Below are 22,143 nucleotides of genomic sequence, written 5' to 3'. Positions count from 1 at the left end.
AACAGTTAAGATACTATTTTAATAGATATAAGCTCATTCTTTCTTACACACAGGTATCACATGAAAGTGTTGAATTTTCTAGAGACTATACAGTTCATATCAGATTTCTGTAGTTCAATTCAGATCACTGATAATATAGTAATAAAGCTTCAAGATATCTGTGATTAAGCAGAGGCCTTCATGATAACTATGAAATAAGATTAAGAGAATCAAATCAATGTTTATCAAGACTCTGCTGAATAATATAAGATAGAAGATCTGATATGATTGAATCTTAAGAATATATGAATCACATATTCATCTCATACACTAGATTATCATTATATCAAGTATAAATAATAGAAGTTCTAGATAGTCATAACTATTATCTTAATACATTATCAGAGATTTATAATGTATTTTATACAAGCTTGCTTTATCATGCTGTCATCAATTCATTTTCTTCTTAACTGACTTCTGACTGACAGTCATCAGACATCATAGAAGAAGATAATAAGCTTGAGTGAGAGATTGAGAATATTCTCAATAAGAGATCTCATGACTGTAGCTGATAATATCTTGTGAAATGAATTGACTATAATCAATCAACCTGAACTCTGAGTTTCATGTTATCTGAAACAGCAGCTCTTGACTGATGAGAACTGCTTCTGAAAGAGAGGACTAATGTGACAGGCTGCACCTGATCAATTATATAGACTATTTCATTACACTTCACAGATTTCAATCACTTCATTCTTAAACACATATACTTCAATTCTCAGCCATTCTCAATCACTGATCCTCAGCCGCCATGAACACATACACTTCAATTCTCAGCCATTCTCAATCACTGATCCTTGGCCACTATGAACGCGCGTATATTCTTCCGCCTCAAAGCTTCACTGCGTACACCATCACATACATGTATAAATATTCATCTCAATCACTGATTCTCACACTTTCTCTTTCTTTTCTTCTTCAACATTTTTACCTTTGTTATATAAGACTTATCAATATAATACTGATCTATTCAGTGTAGGCCTCTTACACTAATCTTTATTTAATTCTCTCAAGATTGATCATCTGCTTCTAAGATCTTGATATTGAAGTCAGAGATGAATGTTATAAGAGAAGTATTTCTCTGTTAAATACTCTGTAATCAATCTAATACTTTCTATTGTATGACAGTGTCTTGAAACAGAATATCAAGATATTTGATAATATTGTCAGATATTTATAACACTGATTCACATGCTTTTATTCATGAATGAAACTTCTATTTCACACAATTCTTCAATTATTCATTGATATATTAATTTTAATTGATTAGTGAACTGATGATATCTTAATCTATACTCAGTTTTATGAGTATTTTCATTCTTCATAATGAGTAGAGAGTGAGATTGAAAGTATTAAAATATATAGAAGTATCTAAATGTTCTTTCAGTGCTTTTATATTCAATTCTATAGATGTTGAAATTGCATGAGTTTCTTATTAAGTTAATTATTGAATTTTCTTATATTGAAGTTATTGAGTTACATGTATATCAGCTATCTATTACTGTTGTAATTTTAACACTACTCAGAGTCACTGTGATATTACTTCTATATTCATATTCAAGAGTTCTCTCATATTATTATTAGATATAATTATATTATTTATTAAATGTGTGATATCTATAAAATCTGAAGAAGTGTAATTATATGAATATCTTATACATCTGAAATGTCAGAACTCTCAGATCTTTTACTAATATTCTCTTGTAAAATCTTATTACAGAGTCAGAGTGACTGATGAGCAGACTTCTATCTGAGAACTTAGTATTCACTTTAACTGATTATTTCTCTTTCTTATATATTATTACACATTCAGATATCTTCTTAATAAATAATCATTTCTAATGAGAAGATAATGAATATTTTTCAAATATAGAAAGCCTACACTGAATAGATCAGTATTAAGATATAGATCTTATATAATAAAAGTGAAAAATGTTAGAGAAGAAAAGAAAGAGAAAGTATAAGAATTAGTAATTAAAGTGAATATTTATATATATATACAGTAATGTACACAGTGAAACTTCAGAGTGAAAGAATAGAGGTTTTTATACACAGTAAAGCTTCAGAGTGAAAGAATAGAAATTTTGTAGATTTTCAGCTGAGAATCAGTAACTGAGAATTGAAGTGATAGAAATCTATGACATGTAACAGAATAGTCTATATAATTGATTAGACGCAGCCCGTCACAAGAAAACAGATCTTTATTACTAGAATAAATGATTACAGCAATTCTCTGTTTTCATATTATAAAGATAAGTTATTCTTATTTATTATTATTATTATTATTATTATTATTCTTTCATTATACTTATATGCAAGCGGAGCTTATAATGAGTCCTTGTGTGATGTTAAATACAGGCTAAGTATTGATTATACAGAAGGAAATACAGGTGTTGAGACCATATCAAGATAACAAGAACATAGGAAATACAAAGAAGTGACAATTAAATACATACAATAATAACTTCCCATCCCAGAAACATAGAGTGATTTATTGAAGTGATTTGTACACCTCTGTATTTATTAGAAATCTGAGGTGCTTGAGTTCTGAATTTAATGTATCCCCTGCGGGTTTCGAACTCACATGCCTTGGTTTCCCATGCCAAGGTACTACCAGGTGGCCGCATTAATCATTCAGTCACTGAGACAGTTATTCTTATTTCTTTCTTCTCTCTTTTCTCTTCTTCAATCAATCACTAATTTCAAGCTGGTATGAAAACTATTAAAACACTCTTAGAAACTCTCAAATTAAAGAGTATAGACTAATTAAATTTTAAATACAGAAAAAACTAAATTATCTTCTACAAATTCAATTATTTATTTCTCTTTTAAATAAAATAGTAGTTGCATTCTTCTCTCTTCTCTCTCAATTAAATAAAACATAATCTGTGAAAAGTGAGTATTATGCTAGATTATAATAGTCAATACAGTCTCAGTATACAGAGCTGTATACATGCAGTGCATGCTGAACTGAGAGACTGTGTAAATTATAAATTAGTAGCAGTATCTCAGAAAGAGCAGTGTGATATAAGAAAGCTACAACTCTTAGCTATATATATAGAGAGTAAATTACTACAGTAAGTGTATATATATTATATAAAAGTAATGTGTAAGAGGTCTACGCCGAATAGATCGGTATAATATTATAGGTCTTATATAACAAAGAGAAAAACATTAGAGAAGGAAAAGAAAGAGAAAGTGCAAGAATCAGTGATCAAAGTGAATATTTATACATGTATGTAGTGGTGTATGCAGTGAAGGTGTTTGTGACAGCTGAGAATCAGTGATCAAGAATGGCCGAGAATCAGAGTATATATGTTTAAGAATGAAGTGATTGAAATCTGTGAAGTGTAATAGAATAGTCTATATAATTGATCAGATGCAGTCTGTTACATTAGTCTCTCTCTTTCAGAAGCAGTTCTCATCAGTCAAGAGCTGCTGTTTCAGATAATGCAGAACTCAGAGTTCAGATCAGTTAATTATAATTAATTCATTTTATAAAATATTATCAGCTGCAGCTGCAGAATCTCTTATCAAGAATATCTTTAATCTCTTACTCAAGTTCATTGTCTTCTTCTATAATTCTCAGTGACTGTTAATCAAAAGTCAGTTGAGAAGGAAACAGATCAGTGACAGCACAGCAGAGCAAGCTTATATGAAAGATATCATGAATTTCTGATAATGTGTTAAGACAGTAGTTATGACTATCTAGAACTTCTATCACTTTATATCTAATATGATAGTAATCTAGTGTATGAGATAAACATATAATTTATATATTCTTGAAATTCAATTATATAAAATCTTCTATCTTATACTACTCTGCAGAATCTTATCAGATATTGATTTGATCTTCTTAGTCTTATTTTATAGTTGTCATGAAGATCTCTGCTCAGTCACAGACATCTTAGAGCCTTGTTACTATATTATCAGTGATTTGAATCAGACTGTAGAGATTCAGTGTGAACTGTATAATCTTTAGAAGATTCAACACTTTCATGTAATATTCATATGTAAGAAAGAACAGACTTATATCTGTTAAAATAGTATCTTGACTGTTGATAGTGATCTCTGCATGTAGAAGAAGATTATATCAATCATCTTATAAATAGTTACAGAACTTATAAAGATAATTCTTCACAGTCTGAATTATTCATTCTGATATATCATTGATCTCAGAGTGATAGACAGTTAACAGATAGTATATAATCTTGAGAACTTGATAGATTCTTATTCAGAGAGTACTCATGAATTAACAGCTCTGATCTGATACTATAGATCTCAGTAATTCATATATCTGATAGAATAGACTCTGTAGAAAAGCTTCAGTAACTTGTTCAGTATTTATTTTATTATAAGATTTCAATATTATATCTTTGCTTAATTAATTCACAATGATCAGAACATTTCTATAACTCTTACTCTTAGATAGATTAACAGTAAAGTCAATTGCTACATCTTATCAGATTCTATCAGAAATATTAAGTGATTTCAGTAGATCTTTTCTACAGTTCTTTCATAAAATAATAGAAGAACAGTGATTACAGTTTCAGATAAAGTATCTGATACTGTTTAATATCTCAGATTAATAGAACTCTCAGAAGATCATTCTATACAGTTATTCACAGTCTGAATAATCAGTTATATATAAATCATGCATCTCTTGCATTATCTGAGTGTATAAGAGTTTGAAGTGAGAGACTCAGCATCATTTATAGAATTGTAGAGTATTATTATCATTGATTGAATATTCTGAGATGTCAGTTCTTATACATAATTCTGGAAAAAATCAGAATGCTTTTTATCATACTACTTCAGTAAGTGTTTGAAGAAGTTCATTGATTTGAGCTGCTGTATATCACAGCTCATCTAATATAGATTTAGAAGAAGTTAAGATATCAGTGATAGTTTTAATCAGAGAAGCATGTATAGTGCTGTGAGCTATTTTATCTTGATTAACTAGTATCTTCAGATTCAAGAGCTGATGCTCTCAGTTCATTCAGTGAGTATCTATTATATTGAATGATATATCTTACTCTTGTTAAGAGAGAGCATCTATCATCAAGTTCTGACTGTCAGAACAGTAGTGTATTGTAAAATAAAAGCAGCTTAAGAACTCAGATTATTATATCTATCATTTAGTGAGTTTACAGATAGTTGTGAAGTATTTAAGATTCTTATAATCTATGACTATCTCAAATTCAGAGATATTTCAGAGTTCAGAGTCTCATTCTTCTAAATAATGTACAATTATGAGAAGTTTCTTATCATAGATCTTATAATTGCATTCAGCAGGACTCAGTTTCTTAAAAATGAAGATATATAATTATAGAACATCTTTATTATCATATTATAATATCACTTCTTCTATTATATAGTCAGAGAAATCAGCTTCAATAACTATCTTATAATCAGAATCAAATATTATCAGTAGAGAAGTATTAATAAACATCTTCTTTATCTGTGTAAATGCAGCTTCAGTATTCACTAATTATTAAAATACTGAGTCTTTCTTAGTGAGTTCTGTAAGTGATCTCATAATATCTAAGAAGTTTTATATAAATCACTGATAGAAGTTAGCAAATCTGATGAAGCTTTGTATATCTTTCACAGTGTATGAGATCTCTTATTCAAGAATAGTAGAGATCTTCTCAGAATTCATTCAGATTCTCTTATCAGCTTCTATGATAAAATCTAAGTATTTAGTACTCTTGACTTTGAAATCATACTTATCAATATCAATTGATAGTTCTGCTTCTCATAGTCATTGTAATACTCTTTATACATACTCTTAATATTTCTTTCTGAATTCATTAATGAAGATGAGAATATTATCTAGATAAGTAGATATAAATTTATTAAGAAAGTCTCAGAGTGCTCAGTTAATATACTTCTGAAATATACTGAGAGTATTAATCAGTTCAAAGAGTATGACTACTTATTCAAAGAGATTATATCATGTTTGAAATACTGTAAGTCACTTATCTTCTTCAGTGATATAAATCTTATGAAACACAGTAATGACATCTAACTTTATAAATTATTAAGCTTATTCAATATAAGCTAGAGTTTCATTGATAAGAGATAAAGAATAATAGTCTTTCTTTATTAATCTATTCAATTCTCAATAATTCATACAGAATCAGAGTTCTCTATCTAATTTCTTTGCAAAGAGAATAGAGGCTGCAGCAGAAGAGTTACTAATATATATAAATTCTTTATTCAACAGATCATTGAGTGTTTTTCAAAGAAGAAGAAGTTCATCTCAGAATATATTATAAAGAGAGTCTTATAACAGTTTAGAGTTCTTATCATTCTTTTTCTCTAACTTGATACTGTGATTCACTTCAGAATTTCATAAGAAGAGTATATTTATAATATTATCTTATCAGAAGACATCTAGATATTCATAATATTATTGAGAAAGTTTTGTACAAGAATCTGTTATTATAACACAGAATAACTTTTCTAGAGTCTTTTTAATATCAGTCAGACTGATAGAATAGATTATCATATAATTCTGCTATTAATAACTTCTTTTTCAGAGTATTTTATACACATTGACAGAGATCTGTGTCAGATTCATGATCTTATGAATATCATCTTCATGAATTCTATTATTATTAGAGAATATCAAGCTTCTGTTTTAAGTATTTAATAAGATATCTTATTCAGATAGTCAGACAAGTTCTAATATAAGATTATAATCAAGATTATCAACTTCATATATATAGACATCTTCATATTGATGTTCTCTTATATCTATGATCAACTTTATCATGTAACAGATATAAATGTCTTTTAAACTATTAAATTCTGCTAGAAGTTAAGGTTTTGATAAGAAGATACACTGAAGGTTATAACATCTTATAACTGAAGATTTTATCATTGTATAGTAACATAGACTGCTGTCTATCATAGCTTTCATATTATATATATTATCAATCACAGTAGATATAAGAATTGTATTCATTATCATTTTCTCTTTAAATTATTATTATTCAATCTCTTCAAGCTTCTGTTTACAAATTTGAACAGAAGCTAATCTTTTCTCTGTTTCACTGAGACATTCTTATAGTTATCTTCTGAATCTTTCTCTAATGTAATGTGATTGATCTGAATAGACACTGATTTATTCTTTGAATGAGAAGATACTGATCTTTCTCTCAAGTGTGAAGATACATAGATTAATTAGCAGTTGAAAGTAATGTGTTCTAATCAGTTACAGTTAATGTACACTTTATATTAACATCAATTAGTGACTTCTTTGAAAGTGATCTCAGAGACTTGAAAGCCTGTTCAGACAGCAGAGATTCTTGCTTATATATAGATATTTAAGTCTACTCAGTTCATAGTATCTGCATCATTGTTATTATTCTTTAACATAGATGTATGAGTGACTGAAATATAACATCTTCTGTCACTGTTCTATATACTCTTGAGCTTGATAAGACAATTATTCAATGTTCAGAGCTGTGTATAGAAGTCTTTATAAGTCTGATCTTCATCTACACTTATAAGAGTCTGTAAGAGTTTGAAAGTTAATGTCTTCTTAAGCATGCTAATCTTCATTCAATTCTCTCAAGATTGATCATCTGCTTCTAGAATTTTGATGTTGAAGTCAGAGATAAATGTTATAAGAGAAGTATTTCTCTGTTAGATACTCTATAATTAATTTAACACTTTCTGTTATATGACAGTGTCTCAGAACAGAATATCAAGATATTTAATAATATTATCAGATATTTGTAACACTGATTCACATGCTTTCATTCATGAATAAAACTTCTATTTCATACAATTCTTCAATTATTCATTGATATATTAATCTTGATTAATTAATGAACTGATGACATCTTCATCTACACTCAGTTTTATAAGCATTTTCATTCTTCATGATAAGTAGAGAGTGAGATCAAAAGTATTGAAATATACAGAGATATCTAAGTATTTCTTCAGTGCTTTTATATTTAATTCTGTAAATGTTGAAATTGTATGAGTTAATCATTGAATCTCTTTGTATTGAAGTTATTGAGTTGTATGTATATCAGCTATTTATTGTTATTATAATTTCAACATTGCTTAGAGTCACTGTGACATCACATCTATACTTGTGTTCAAGAGTTTTATATTATTATTAGACATGATTATATCAATTATCAGATGTGTAATTATATAAATATCTCATATATCTGAGTGTCAGAACTCTCAGATCTTTCACTGACATTCTCTTTATAAGATCTTATTATGAGGTCAGAGTGACTGATAAGCAAGCTTCTATCTGAGAACTCAGTATTTACTTTAACTAATTGTTTCTCTTTTCTTACATGTTGTTACATGTTCAGATATCTCTTGATGAATAATCATTTCTAATAAGAAGACAATGAACATTTTTCTAGTGTAAGAGGCCTACGCTGAATAGATCAGTATAATATTATAGATCTTATATAACAAAGAGAAAAACATTAGAGAAGAAAAAGAAAGAGAAAGTGTGAGAATCAGTGATTAAAGTGAATATTTATATGTGTATGTGATGATGTATGCAGTGGAGGCGTTTGTGACAGCCGAGGATTCATGATTGAGAATGGCTGAGAATCGGAGTGTATGTGTTTGAGAATGAAGCGGTTGAAATCTGTAAAGTGTAACAGAATAGTCTATATAATTGATTAAGCGCAGCCCGCCACATAATGCTTTTTAATAATACTTAGTCTCTGATATTATGAAAATAGAGTCTCTCTGTAAGATCTGTTTTTATTAGAAGTCAGAGAATTTTATATTTTTCAAGATTATCTTCACATATCTTATCTATGAAATTAATGAGAAAAATCATTGATTTCAGTATTCTGTTCTTGATATTATTCAAGTGATAACAGAGTTCATTCTGATCACACTTTTTAAGTATATATTTTCTAATTATTCATATTTATACAGATATATACTAATTATTTATTAGATAATATTAAGATAATAACTTATTACAGCTGTGTTACTCTTACTATAAGAAATACACAGTTAATAATAAACATTATAAAGACTCTGAAAAGTAAGTATTTTAAAAATACTGCAGCTCTGTAATCTTGATTTTTTTTATTTTTATTTTTTTTTCATTATGATTTTTTCTTGTTTTTATTTTATTTTTTATTTTTTTTATTTTTTTTTATATTTTATATTTTTTTTATAATTAAAATTATATAAATTATAATCTATATTTAGAAAAGTAATAATATTTGATAACACTTTCTGTTAAATTTTCAATAAATAAGTACTATATTATGATATTATATAAGTGAGAAATGATTTTATAATCTCATTTAATATTATTCTTAATAATGAGATCAGAATAAAAATGTAACTAAGAATTTAAATATATTCTTTATTTAAGACTAGATTTTTATTTAAAAAGTAAATCTGAGATCTTTAATATTTAAAATAATAGAATTTGAAATTAATGTAATAAATATAAATTATAATCAGAAGTAATGCTTTTAAGTAATATAATAACTATAAAGTTTGATTCTGATCTCAGACATAGTCAGTGAGTTACACAGTCAGTCTACTTACTATAGCTACTAATTTATATAATCAGTGATTGTAAGCTTCTATATAAAATTATATAGTAGCTAGCTTCTTATAATATAATTAACTACTCTATTACATTATCTTCATTAAAATTATCTATAATTTTATATTTTTAATTAATATTTTAAAAATAAAGTAACTTGATTTTATTTTTATAACACTGATAGAATTATAATGTTTAATTAATTTTAATAAATACTTTTAAATTTTCAATCATAAGATTTTGAAGAATTTGAAATGTATAAGAGAAACTACAATCTATTAATTAATTGATATAAAAAAGAAGCTGTTTTTCTTATAAATCTGTGAGATTTTTATAATAAATAGAGCTTGTTTTTTTTCTTGATATTTGAATATTTTTATAAAACTGTGATAATATATATTAACTAATTTCATACTTTTTAGCAATCTCAGTGTAATTAGAGATCAATTGTGTGTTCAAATCATCAATTGTTACTTATATAACTGCTTCATGATGCATGTTGTGAGTGTTTGAAGATGGATGAAAAAATGAAGATTGGGCGGGCATTGGGTGCAAGCGGGCGTTGGGTGGTTGATCACGTTACAGCAGTGAGCAAATTGATAAGATCCGCAAGGCATGTATGTAATGTCAAATACGAAGAGAAGAATAGCCACTCGCCATGACGACGTATCCCAGGAGGCGTTGAACAGTCACGGCGCAGAATATCCCTTCTGAAGCTACTGTAGCAAGGGGCCAAGAGATAATAATAATAACAGCGCGACCTGAGTCTTCGGGCGCAGAGTATCAATCGTCAGGACCAAGCCATACATACATACATACACACATACATACATACATACATACATACATACATACATACATACATACATACATACATACATACATACATACATACATACATACATACATACATACATACATACATACATACATACATACATACATACATACATACATACATACATACATACATACACGCATACATACACGCATACAATACCGGGATTCGGGCTGCTCCGTCACCTGTTATACGGTCGTGAAAAGAACAAAAGAGGAAAAAAATTCGGAAAAAGGAATATGAAAAAAGAAAAAAAACAAAAAAAGAAAAACCGCGGCCGTTGTGGCTTTGCCTTGGCTGGAGCTCCAAGCTCCGCTCCGAGCTCCATGACATCGAACTCGGAAATCCGGGTCGCGGCACGGAAAAGGGAAGATACAAAGCAAAATATCTCTCTCTCTCTTCCCTCACTCACCACGTCTTTCGCGCCGGCAGGGACTTTTTTATTTTTTTTAATTTATTTATTTTTTTTTTTTTTTTGCAATCATCCCATCCATAATAATTATGTAAACCCTCCCGGCACAAAATCCCAACGCGCAGACCCGCAGACCCGCAGACCCGCAGACCACGCGACTCTGCTTCAACACAACGATGTTCTTTCTCAAGGATAGTAGAGTAGTGCAACAGGGGGAAAATAAAAATAAAGGCTGAGAACGAACTTGCCTTGTCATGACGAACAAGTGGGCAGGAAAGAACCAGTTTGACAGCAGGGACAACAGAATCTGCTTGCTGGGAAGTTTATTATTATATTGTTTACGATTTGATTGTTTGAGAAGAGGGATTTATACACACACACTCTTCTCTTTGATAGATGATAGAATGCACCTCTACTAAATTAAATATAATAGGAATGGCTCAGGAATTGAATTTCCGTTAATTAATACATGAAAAACTAGAAATCTTCTATGCACAGTATGGACACAGGTAAAAAATAGTGGTTAACAGAATCAATGTTCTGCAGCTCTCATTCTCTCCCTGTGTCAAATCTATGACCTCTATGATAACCTTTCAAATAATCTGATTCTCTCACAGATTCTTTAAATAAAATCTTCTATTCTATCTGTTGAAATAGAGAGCTGTTATTATTAGTTGAAGCAGAGATTTCTTCAAAAAATTGTCTATTAATACTCTCTACCCTCAGCTCATAGAATCTGTCATTGACACTAATGTTGATTAACTACTCCGTACATGTCATGTATATATAAAATCCCTTTCGAGAAGCCCCAAACAGCAGGAAAGAAGAACTCGCTCATCGGTCCTTGGCGAAGCCGATGCGGTTTATTTTTCAATTTTCAATTTTATTTTAATTTTTCTTTATTTTTTTTAAACCTCTAGACGGGAGCGGAAAAGCCGCAGAGAGAGGCAGGTTTGTTGCATTCCAATGATTACCCAAGAACTTTTCAAACCGTCGTCGGGCCTAAGCAGTATTGCACAGCCCACCCGCCGAGAATATCGTTATGGCTGGTGTTTGGGATCTGGAGGAATAGTTCGACCGTCGGGGCTGACAGGCATTATCAATTCATGAAAGTATTTTATATTGACGAGGGCTTGTGGGCAACTTGGCATCTCGGCATTTTTATTTTCATGTTAGTCTTGCAATTCGCATTTTGCTCGTGTCCTCTCTCAGCTTTAAAAATTTGAAAGTAAAAACGGCGAATTAATTCCCACTTTGCCAATACTAATAATAAGACACCTTTTCATCGTCGTGGTTTTGTTTCTCTGCTTAGCCTTGCAGCAATAAGTTGTTATGCTTGGTGACATTAAAGCGAAAGGGGATGATATGATGTGATGACATCCCCGTACAAGATTCTTTACAATACAATTACGCTGTAACTACAATGCAATGTCCTGGCGCCGCCAGCTGTAGACAATCTGTATGAATAGTAACTTATTAATAACGTTACAGACTAATCCCCCCATGCCTCCCACCATTTTGTTGGCTGGTATATTATCTATCTACTTGGTTATCATCGGCGATTCCTAACATCGTCATTATTATTATTATTGCACTCTCAACGCCCCCTCGGGAAACAACCGTCCGTGTCCTCACTTGCCAATAATCAGTAGTTACGCTGTACGCAGCGTAGTAATAGCAATGCTGCCGCAGTTGCCAGCCAGTCGCCTGTTGCTCGCTCTCATGTATCATACATATCACAGAAATGAACAACAATCAAGCGAGTGGAGAAAAACCTGATTTTTATCAGATAGTTATGCATTGAGTTAGTTGCCTTCTTCGAAAAACCGGATACGTATCTACTGTTTTGAAATCTTCTTTCGTTTATTTTGTCAAAACTCAACTACAGATACTTTTGATTGTTTACCGTGGTCCGAATTAAATTGAACCTGAATACCACCAAAAAATATACATTTATCTTGGATGATGAGTACTCCGCAGCACATTATTGGGTATTCATATACCCCGTATTTGACATCTTCGGCCAAACTACGCTTCTCTTGAGCGGTTCTATATGTACAGTACGTTGCACCTGCCACTGAAACGACGATGCTACGTCTAATAATCAAACCAGAGCATACCGATATAGGCAGCGTCAGCACCAACAAGCTTGAGGATAGCGCGGGAACCACCGTACCTTGCATTGGTCGTCTGTTCAACAACAGGCTCGTAATAATAATAATGACCTGCCCGTCCTGGCGGGGGAGGCGGACACCTGGTCCACAAAGCCTAACATCGCGTCAATGATATCATCCCACCTCGGCGGCCTCTCTCTCTCTCTCTCTCTTGATCGACGACGAAGAAGAAGAAGAAGAAGAAGAAGAAGAAGAAGAAGAGCACCCTCTCTTCCCCAGACCAAGCAATCTCCATTGCCATTGAACAGAGGTTTCTATATAACAAGGGCAACAAAAGGATAGTTTAAAACTCTCTGCGTTGCATGCCACTATATACGGTACCTCTCAGTATAACTATAAATTTGCAAATGAAAAAGAAAAGGATTACTCATAGAAAGCACTTCATAGGCTGATATCCTTCTTGTCAAAGCCATTGACTGAAAATAAGCTCTTCCCGCCACCAGATTGACACGGACCGGTCAGGATCTAGAATCTCTAAGTTATCTATCCAAACCTTCCAACACACACACTTTTTTCTTCTTCAATATCTTTCCAATAATGGGGGGTGTTGGAAAGCCCTTGACGAAAATTGCAACCTCTTTTTTTCACTTTCTTGGTTCCTGTTTTTCTTCTTCTTTTTCATTTTTGCATTTTTTATTTTTTGCATTACAACACATTTTGGCTGGCTCATGGCGTTTGTAGCAGGAAGACACACCGACCTTCATTATTGGTTGCGGCGTGCAGTGAGCTTGCTTCTGAGATTGGGATTTCGACCTCCTTTCCGCCTTGATTGATAATCGTCGAGTGACAAACAGCCCCATGGCTTCCACCCTAGACGACCTTAGCGCCGTATCCAGAGTATCTCTCTCTTTTTAACTCCAGCAGTAAACCCCGAAAGCCCGTCGACTTCACCTACGACGACTCGGAGAGATTCAAGGCGGGCGCTGACAAATTACCTCAAAAAGAAGCAAGATACATAGGTAATCAACTTTTCTTTTGATGACATCTATTTCGTAGCGTTATCTGGCTCTTGAAGAATCTTTACTTAGTCTTTCGTAATCCATGTTTACTCTGCGGGATTATTGCTGAATGAAGGATGCAAAATTAATTGCCTTGATCAAGTTGGCGAAAAATAAAATGTGACAAAATTGCAGAGTTGGCCTCGGTTAAAGTTAAGTGGTTGTACATGTACATGTACATTACATTACATGTATGTATGAGGTCATGGCTCAGCTATAGCATCATCGGGCGGAATTTGCCATAAAATATCGTCAATTGAGTTTACCCTTCATCATTGATCTAAGCTTATTCCTCTCAGCCTTACTTTGAGCTTGATGCTACGTGTACGGAGTACGCGTACACTCTTGGGTGCATTTTAATTTGCATGCTCCTCCTCTTCTGTCACGGCGACACCTTTGTCGCACGCTTTTGAAAAGCGGCTATGGTGGGGGGGGGGGGGGGGGCGTCCCTCTCTCACTTCCTTTGAAGGGGCCTAGTTATGTATTGTGCATGTTACATGTACATGTAACCTGGGTAGCTGGACTTGCAATTAACCCATTCCATTCATCAATGGCAAGTTAGTTACCCAGCTCGCGGGTGTTCGTTTTCTCGTAGTGGTTTGTAGGTAAGGTATGGAGCCCATTGTACGTACATACATACATTATACATACATCCGTGCATACATCCATAGTTACATACTGTACATGAAGGTTTGTTTATACGTTGCGAGGTTACAACCAACCCCATTTCCTCTAGCGTATTGCGCGAGTGAAGTTTGATCTGTGATGAATCATCATATGTAAGAATCACGTCTCCATTTCAGGTAAACAGACCTTAAATTCAGTCGCCCTTTGTTCACCCCAGCCGGGGGAGGGTTCACGATGACAATACGCCAAACGCGCGGTGAATGCAGGTAAGCTCCCCCCCCTCGGAAGAAAATTGCACAAGGTATCCAGGGACATACGCTGTATGCACTTCAGCCGCCCACCGATGCTTCTGTCTTATTAATCACAGAGCATAACTAGCTAGTTAGTTTACTGATAATTAATGTCACGCGTGGGGGAGAGCTGTTTATACCCATGCACTCAATCTATCATGGGCCAACTCAACGCTTTTTGATGATGACAGACTTATCGTCCAGCAATTGAGCGGAATGCTCGTGAGGCCATCTCGTGGAGAGGGGCCACTGGGATACATAGTTAACTAGTAGAAAATTAACTAACGTTACAGAGTTAGTGAAATGAAATATTATTGGAGAGGATTCACCGCACTTGGCTCGAACTGCAATGTAAGTCTTTGCTTTTGGGTCAACCAACACGTACGAAGTCCAGGAGAACTATGGATGTCCATGAGGTTCTGCCGTCAAACCAAAGCTTCTTCTGCTTTTGTGCAAGTGGGGGATTTACACCCAAAGTTAAGCACTCCGTCACAGATAGCGATGACAAGGCGTTGAACAAGTCTCGAGGAGTAAGTAGCATGCAACTATTGATGCCAGAGACATCCTCAAGAAGATAGTTAATCATTCATACAAAAGAGATATATCTGTAAAGGTGTCTGTCGCTTGCGTTCAGTCATGCCAGGCTTCTCAAGGGACAAAAGGACAGGCAAACAAGAAATAAGATAAAATAAGATAGGATAGGATTAAATAAATAAGAAATGAAAAAGTGTTATCATAAATACCTAAACCCAACCCATAAAAGACCCCCCCTTGAAGACAAAAAGAAAAAAGGAGCAGCCAAATCCGAGCAGGAAAGCAGAAAGAAGACTGAACTTGAGAGGGAAAACACCCAGAACACGTTTCCATCGAAGAAAACTACCTAAACCTCGACCTCAACGGTCAATCCACCACCCTCCCCATCATCCGTCCCCGACCCATTTCCATCTTCCTCATCGTCGTAATCGTCCTCATAATCATCCCCCCCATCATACTCATCCGTCTCCGCAGCCGTTCCAGTTCCATGGTGCGAATGTCGCTGCTGTCGATGACCGCGCGACGAATGTGACTGCTCGCGACTCGTACCTGTGGCGGCGCTTGAATGCCTATGCCCCTTTTGGCTGCGACCATACGGCCGGCTATCATGCCGCTGCTGATATCCGCCACTTCCATCACTACCGCGGTGGTCGATGATGACCATCTCGCCCTCATCAGGGTCTCCGCTACCTTCTTCGCCCTCGCGATCAGTATCATCACCGTTATCGCGGTGACGACGTTGATGATAGGGGCTGACAGTCGCCCTGCTAGCTCGGGAGCGTTCCGCATCATCCACGACGGCGGCTGCTGGCGCGGAGAGATGGCGGCTGGGAGCCGTGGGGCCGTTTCCGCTTCCATCCCCAGTCCCGCCTCCTCCTGAACCATTGTTGCTGCTACTTCGGTTATGAGGGGTATTGGAAATAGCACCCCGGTACTGCTGCCTCATCCTTTGCCTAGCCAACTCAGCTGCAAGCTCCTCATTGCGCGCATTCTGCTCTTCCAGCCGCTTACGCGCACCGGAACGGTCAAGTAAACGCGCTTCGCGTTCTGCCGTGAGGCGGCGCTCGAGCTCCTGCAATCTTTTTATCCATTTCTCCTGTGAGGGTTCGCTGCTGGAGTGCGAATGGCGTGGAGAAGTGACGTGATGGTATTGTGACTGTTGCTGGGCGACCTGTGTGGAAGATGATGTTCCAGCGGGTGCGACGGGATTGTTCGTGAGTGTTGAAGAAGAGGAGTACTGGGATGGTTGAGGGATGCCAGAGGAACCGCGGGAGAGGGTACTGGGACTTCGGCTGGGTTGTGGTCCGTGGCCGTGTATTCCAGCTATAGACGCGTTGTCAACTGCAGTCGTGGAGCTGTATCGTGATAAGGTGTTGGCGGCGAGGTTAGATGCAGACTGTCGTGACGAGCCGTGGCCGTTTCCACCTCCCGCGGCTGCGGCATTAGCCGCACGAGCCCGTGAATGAGATTGGAGAAGATTCAGCTCGGCCTTTAACAACCTGTTCTCGCCCCTGAGTTTGGATATTTCGGGGCTGGAAGGGTTTGAAGAGGTTGAACGGTGATGCTGTTGGCTGGATCTCAAACTTTGAACCAATTCCTCCATCCGCTCCAGTTTCTTAACGCGGACGTTCAGATTATGTTCGAGATTCTGATACTCCTTTGTCAGGTCCCGCTCCACAGACTTAATGCGCGCCTTGAAGCCGCCAATGTGGGTTTCAACCGTCTTTACCGCGAGCAGGAGATTTCGGCTAAAACCTGGCCAGAAAAGCATATTCCCGATAACTTCCTGGCTGGGCAGGTTTCCGTTGATTAGACTGTTCGAGTGGGCCCAGTCAGGTCCGCACATGGCAGAGAGTCGTTTCCAAATAGTGAGGAACATTGCATTGCGCTCACTTAATTGGTCCTTATACTGTTGTTCGAGGGTACTGAAACGCTTCCGGTCCTGACTTCGTGCAGACTCCAAGTCCGAGATCCGCGAGTTATTCTGTGAGATTGTCCGGGACGCTTGGTGGTGGGATTTGAGTGACTGTTCGAATGAATGTTTATCTGCCCGGTGCGCTTGACGCTCCCTCTCCAAGAGATCTGCTAGTTTGCGAGTCTCCAAACCATGGCTCTCGAGGAGGGCATCGCGGTTGCGGAGCAGGGATTCTTTCTCATCGAGCTTGGTGCGAGTACTCTCCAGCTCCAGAGCGGTTGAATCTAACTCCTGCTGCAGCTTAGTTATTGAAGAAAGTAAGCTTGAGCGTGTGCCGTTGAGGTCGCCAAGGGCTTCACGGAGGCTGTTTTCCAATTCCACAAATCGCTCTTTCCAAGTCGTAGCCTCGATATCCCTTGAAGAGAGAGTCTTCTTCAGCTTACGGACCTCATCCTTGGCAGTAGTGGCCTCGCGGTTAAGCTCATTCATAATTCGTTGAACCTCCTGCTTCTCCTTACCCCCAACAACTTCCCGCTGGTGTCTTTCCTCCGCAAGGCGACGATCAAGCTCTTTAGCTCTATCCTTCTCAATTTGTAGACTCATCTGACACGTCTTCAACTCAGACTCCAAATCCCCGATCTTAATCTTATCGCCATCTTGCTCCTCACGGAGGAACGCAATCTCATTCTGACTAGATTCCTGCTGAACAGTCAACCGCTGCACTTTATTATTAGCTTCAAAGAGACTCTTCTCCATCTGCTCCAGCTCCCGATTCGCATCATCCAACTCCTGCTGTACAGCTTTGTATTTCTGTAAGTTGTTTTGTGCATCTTGTTCGAGTCTGATAATGCCCTCGCTTGCTGACCGCATTTCTGCCTGCAAGGCCTTGAGATTCTCATGTTGATTAGACAATTCAGCCTCCATGCGCTGACATTCGTCAATCTTCTGATCCAGCTCATCGCCCATGGCATCCAGTTCTTCCTGCGCCTCTGCTTTAAGATCCTGCAAGGCTTCCTCCCGCTCATCAGCAATCTGCATCGCCTGATCCCGTTCCATTTGTATAGTTTGCAAGTCTTCCTCAGCCTGTTCCACATCAGCTTGGTATGCACGGTCCAACGCCTCCAGATCGCTCATGCATTCGTCAAGTTGAGCGCGAATACTTTGATTCTCAAGCTTAAGCGCTGACACATGATCGCGGAGTTCCCCATTTTTGATCTCAAGGCTTTCGCGTTCTGCATCGCTGGTGCGAGATCTCGTCCCGTCGCTTGTACGAGAATTGGACCTATCCTGGGCGCGGGATATTGAACGCTCAAAAATACTATCGCCGGCAACAGACCGGCCACCGTCTCCTCTCCGCTGGCCCAATTTCAAGTCTTCGATTTCCTGGTAAAGTCTCTCCTTTTCCCGATTCCTAGACGTTAGCATGGAGGTCTGTGCACTGACTTCGCGGCGAAGCTCGGCATTTTCTTGCTTAAGAAGCTCTAATTCGACGAGGGTGGTGCTGGAAGTAGTGCCAAGAGCAGCACTCCGGTCAATGTCCCGGTCTTGAGGCGCTGGATCGAGAGACAACGGACAATTTGCCAACACGAGAACCTCCAGATCGGCTACCAGAGATTGTATCTGGCTTCATGCGCAGAAGCTCATCCCGAAGCTTTCTGTTTTCCTCTTCCGCCTGTTCTCGGGCTGCGGCTTCTGCGTCAAGCATGTCCTTCCACATATCCTAAAGCGAAAATAGAATATGTCAGTAAAAGTCTATAAAATGGTCGCCCAGCATAGAGGGCAACCTTCTCCCCTACTACCAAGAATCATCATAATGCAAACCACTCACCCTCTCCTCCCTTGCCCCCGCATCAGAGCCAATAGCTACTCTCCCCTCTCCCAACAACTTTACCATCTCAGCCAACCGCCTCTTCTCACTCTCCCGCGAAATACTTTCCGACCTCAATCTTTCAATCTCCACCTCATACGTCTCAATCCTTTCGCGCAGATATGTCAGCTCTTCCTCATCCACACCGCCATGCCCCTGACCCTGCCCATCCTCATCCTCAGCATCCGCCCCATCTTCTCTCTCGGACTTTTCCCGGTCCCCATCACTCTCCCCGCCCTTGCGATCGCGAAGCTGCTTCTCTAAATCACGAATATTCCTCCGAAGCGCCTGATTATCCTTCTGTAGTTTGATTTTATCGGACTTCAGCTCCACGTTTTCAGAGATCATTTCTTTCACACCCTCTTCAGAGCGTTTATTCAGCGCCTCGTTGAGGAAGTGAATACGCATCTTGAGGTCAAAATTCTCTTTCGACAGCCTATCTATGGTGCTGCTCTGTTCCTTGAGTGTCAGTGACTTACCGCTGCGCCCAAACGCGGGGGTTGGGGCACCTCCACGCTTGTCTGGGGATATGCCAAGAGTACTTTCTCGGAATTGACGGGCGAGAGTGGCTGGTATCAGGATGTCCTTGATGTGGCCTACTATCGCGGTTTCTAGTGGTGGTTGATCGCGCGGTTGAGCTTTGGGAGTCATGGGATCCGTCACGGATTTCTTCCCTGATGACCCCGGGCGGGTCTGTGAGGTAGAATCTTCTTCATCCAACGTATGTAGACTGACGTCTGAAACACCACTGAACCCTCTCCGCTGTTCCATCAAGTTATCATCACTCATGCCCGATACGCCAGACGCCATACTTCCAAGGCTTATCGACCTGGACAGCTCCTTCTTCTGTCTACCGTGACTGTGTGACCGCTGGCCGCTGTGATTCGCTGGCGCTGCCCCGCCGGACTGGATTGCAAAATCGACCCCCATCGCAGCTTCGCTAGACGCAGTATCCGTGCCGATAGTGGCAGTGGAAGAACTTGAGAACCGGTGAACGGACTGTCGACTCGTCAAGAATTTGGGTCGTTTGCGTCTGCGCTCCGAAGCCGAGCCGGAATCGTGTGGCGTATCTCCCTCACTACCGCTTACTCCCGTAGTATCTTGCAGTTGCCGCGAGGCGGCACGGGTTGGGGAAATGTTCCGCGTAGAGCGGCGCGGGGTAGCATTTACATTATCATCGTCTGTACTAGATAGTTGTGAATCGTCCCGTTCACTATGTTGACGGCGATGGGATGCACTGCTCCGTAGACTAGAGTTCGACATAGCTGTAGATATAGCCCTCGAGACGGTTCTCGCCGCCGCAGCTGCGGTTGGTGAGGATGATACGGTATCTAACGATGAAGTATTGAGAGTATCATTCCCTTTTGCAGAAGGAGTCAAATCCAAGTCCTCATAATTATCATTGTCATGGCTGTGCTCGCTCCCCCTCTTCTCATCTGAATCCCCTTCGTCCTCGAACAAAGAGGGTTCTAATCTGGTAGCGCGGCGAGCTGCCGGGGTTTTGTATGCGCCGGGCGGTGTAGTAGGGGAAGGGGGAGTTTCTCGACTGTCACCCTCGTCGACCTGCGACACATCCCTATCGCCCACGCCAATCAAGTATGTATCGTCCGGCGCAGGTACGCCGGGTGTAGCAGCGACATCAATTGTGGAGGGTTCAGGGAGAAAGCTGGATTCTATGTCCAGTAGTTTCTGGCGCATTTCTTTCTCGTCGAGAGCGGTTTGGTTTGGTAGTGTCTGATCATTGTAGTTTTCATTGGAGTTTTCATGTTCATTTTCATTTTCGTTTTCGTTTCCGTGGTCGTGGTCGTGGTCGTGGTCATGGTCATCTACAATCTCATTTTCCCGCCCATGCTCTAGATTCTTATGCTTGCTCTCTTTAGGCTCGTACTCGTGGTCATGGTCGTCGTTATGGTCGTTAGTACTGGTCGAGTTGTCCATGGTGTCATTATATTCAGGGTAGGGGATAGAGGAAGTGAGCAAAAGGCCTCTGGAATCGTTGAAGTCAATGCTAGGAAGAGGAATCGTAGAGGAAGAATAATCGTCGATGGCCAGAACAGGCGATGGTGAAGACATCGGCTCTTCATGCTGCGGGTGTTGACGCGGTGACAACGGCAGGGGTGGATCCTTGAAGCTAAGTAAAAGCGGGCTATGGTCATTTTTGCCGTTGTCATTAGTATTATCGGCATGGGTATTTGCACCCCCAGTCATCGTCAACAGGCTGCTCGACTGATTCTTCTCATCTTCATCCCATGGCGGCGGGTACTGTTCTTCAAATTCTTGATCCCCACGCTGCTCTCCTTGCCTCCCATCCTGCTGCGTCCTGGCCTCGTCGTCAAACTCCATTTTCATCGGCGAGAGCTCATCGTCTGTATCAAACCCACCAGGAACCCTGGACGGCCGCCGTCTCTGGGCTGCGAGAGGCTTATCTGTGAGGTCTGGAGTTGTACCGAGGAGAACGGGAGGGGGATATGATGCTGATACCGAACGTGAAGCGGCCATGGCTATTCTTGAATATCTGTTTAGGTGGATGTTGTGGTGGTTCGTTCGAGATGTGTTTGGCTGTGATTTGTTGTCATGCCGTCCGTCAGCAGAAAGTCCAGTATAGGGCCTTAGGTTAGTAGTATGTTGGAGTGCAGGGCCAATTGGTTTGGTTGTTGTAGCTGCTCAGCGCATGGTGATAATAAAGCCTTGGGCGTTCGTTGTTGTGGTAGATGTTGGTGCTGGAGGTGTTCCAGGTTCTGGCCGTGATAAATAAATAAATACTTCAAACATTCTTTTTGGTTCAGGGACACACACAGCCATTCGGCACAACCTCAACCCAATTACTCAATTATTCAGCTTTCCACATTTTCCTTACTTCCCTTGGAGACACGCAGAATTGAGTACT

The 22,143-nt window shown here is 38.3% G+C and overlaps 2 protein-coding genes across 2 annotated transcripts; both read right to left on the bottom strand.

Moving 5' to 3' along the window:
• Positions 1-12,405: 12,405 nt before the first annotated feature.
• On the bottom strand, positions 12,406-14,089 carry BDBG_17925 (uncharacterized protein). Its single transcript, XM_031725543.1, has one exon. The coding sequence runs from the start codon at positions 13,032-13,034 to the stop codon at positions 12,723-12,725; it is 312 nt and encodes a 103-aa protein (XP_031581144.1). The 5' UTR covers positions 13,035-14,089; the 3' UTR covers positions 12,406-12,722.
• A 1,731-nt stretch (positions 14,090-15,820) lies between these two features.
• BDBG_08968 (anucleate primary sterigmata protein B) lies at positions 15,821-21,755 on the bottom strand (the record flags this gene model as incomplete). The annotated part of the gene is made up of 3 exons (XM_031723809.1): positions 15,821-18,942; positions 18,983-19,109; positions 19,218-21,755. The coding sequence occupies 3 exons, from the start codon at positions 21,753-21,755 to the stop codon at positions 15,821-15,823; spliced, it is 5,787 nt and encodes a 1,928-aa protein (XP_031581143.1).
• Positions 21,756-22,143: the final 388 nt, after the last annotated feature.

The sequence above is a fragment of the Blastomyces gilchristii genome, assembly GCF_000003855.2.
Source record: "Blastomyces gilchristii SLH14081 genomic scaffold supercont1.32, whole genome shotgun sequence".
Taxonomy (NCBI): domain Eukaryota; kingdom Fungi; phylum Ascomycota; class Eurotiomycetes; order Onygenales; family Ajellomycetaceae; genus Blastomyces; species Blastomyces gilchristii.
Note: the sequence above shows the minus strand (reverse complement) of the source record. Positions and strands in the feature narration are given on the sequence as shown.

Bases quoted from the DNA above. Each gene is read 5' to 3' on its own strand.
- BDBG_17925 (XM_031725543.1), bottom strand. From the start codon at position 13,034: ATGCAAGGTACGGTGGTTCCCGCGCTATCCTCAAGCTTGTTGGTGCTG.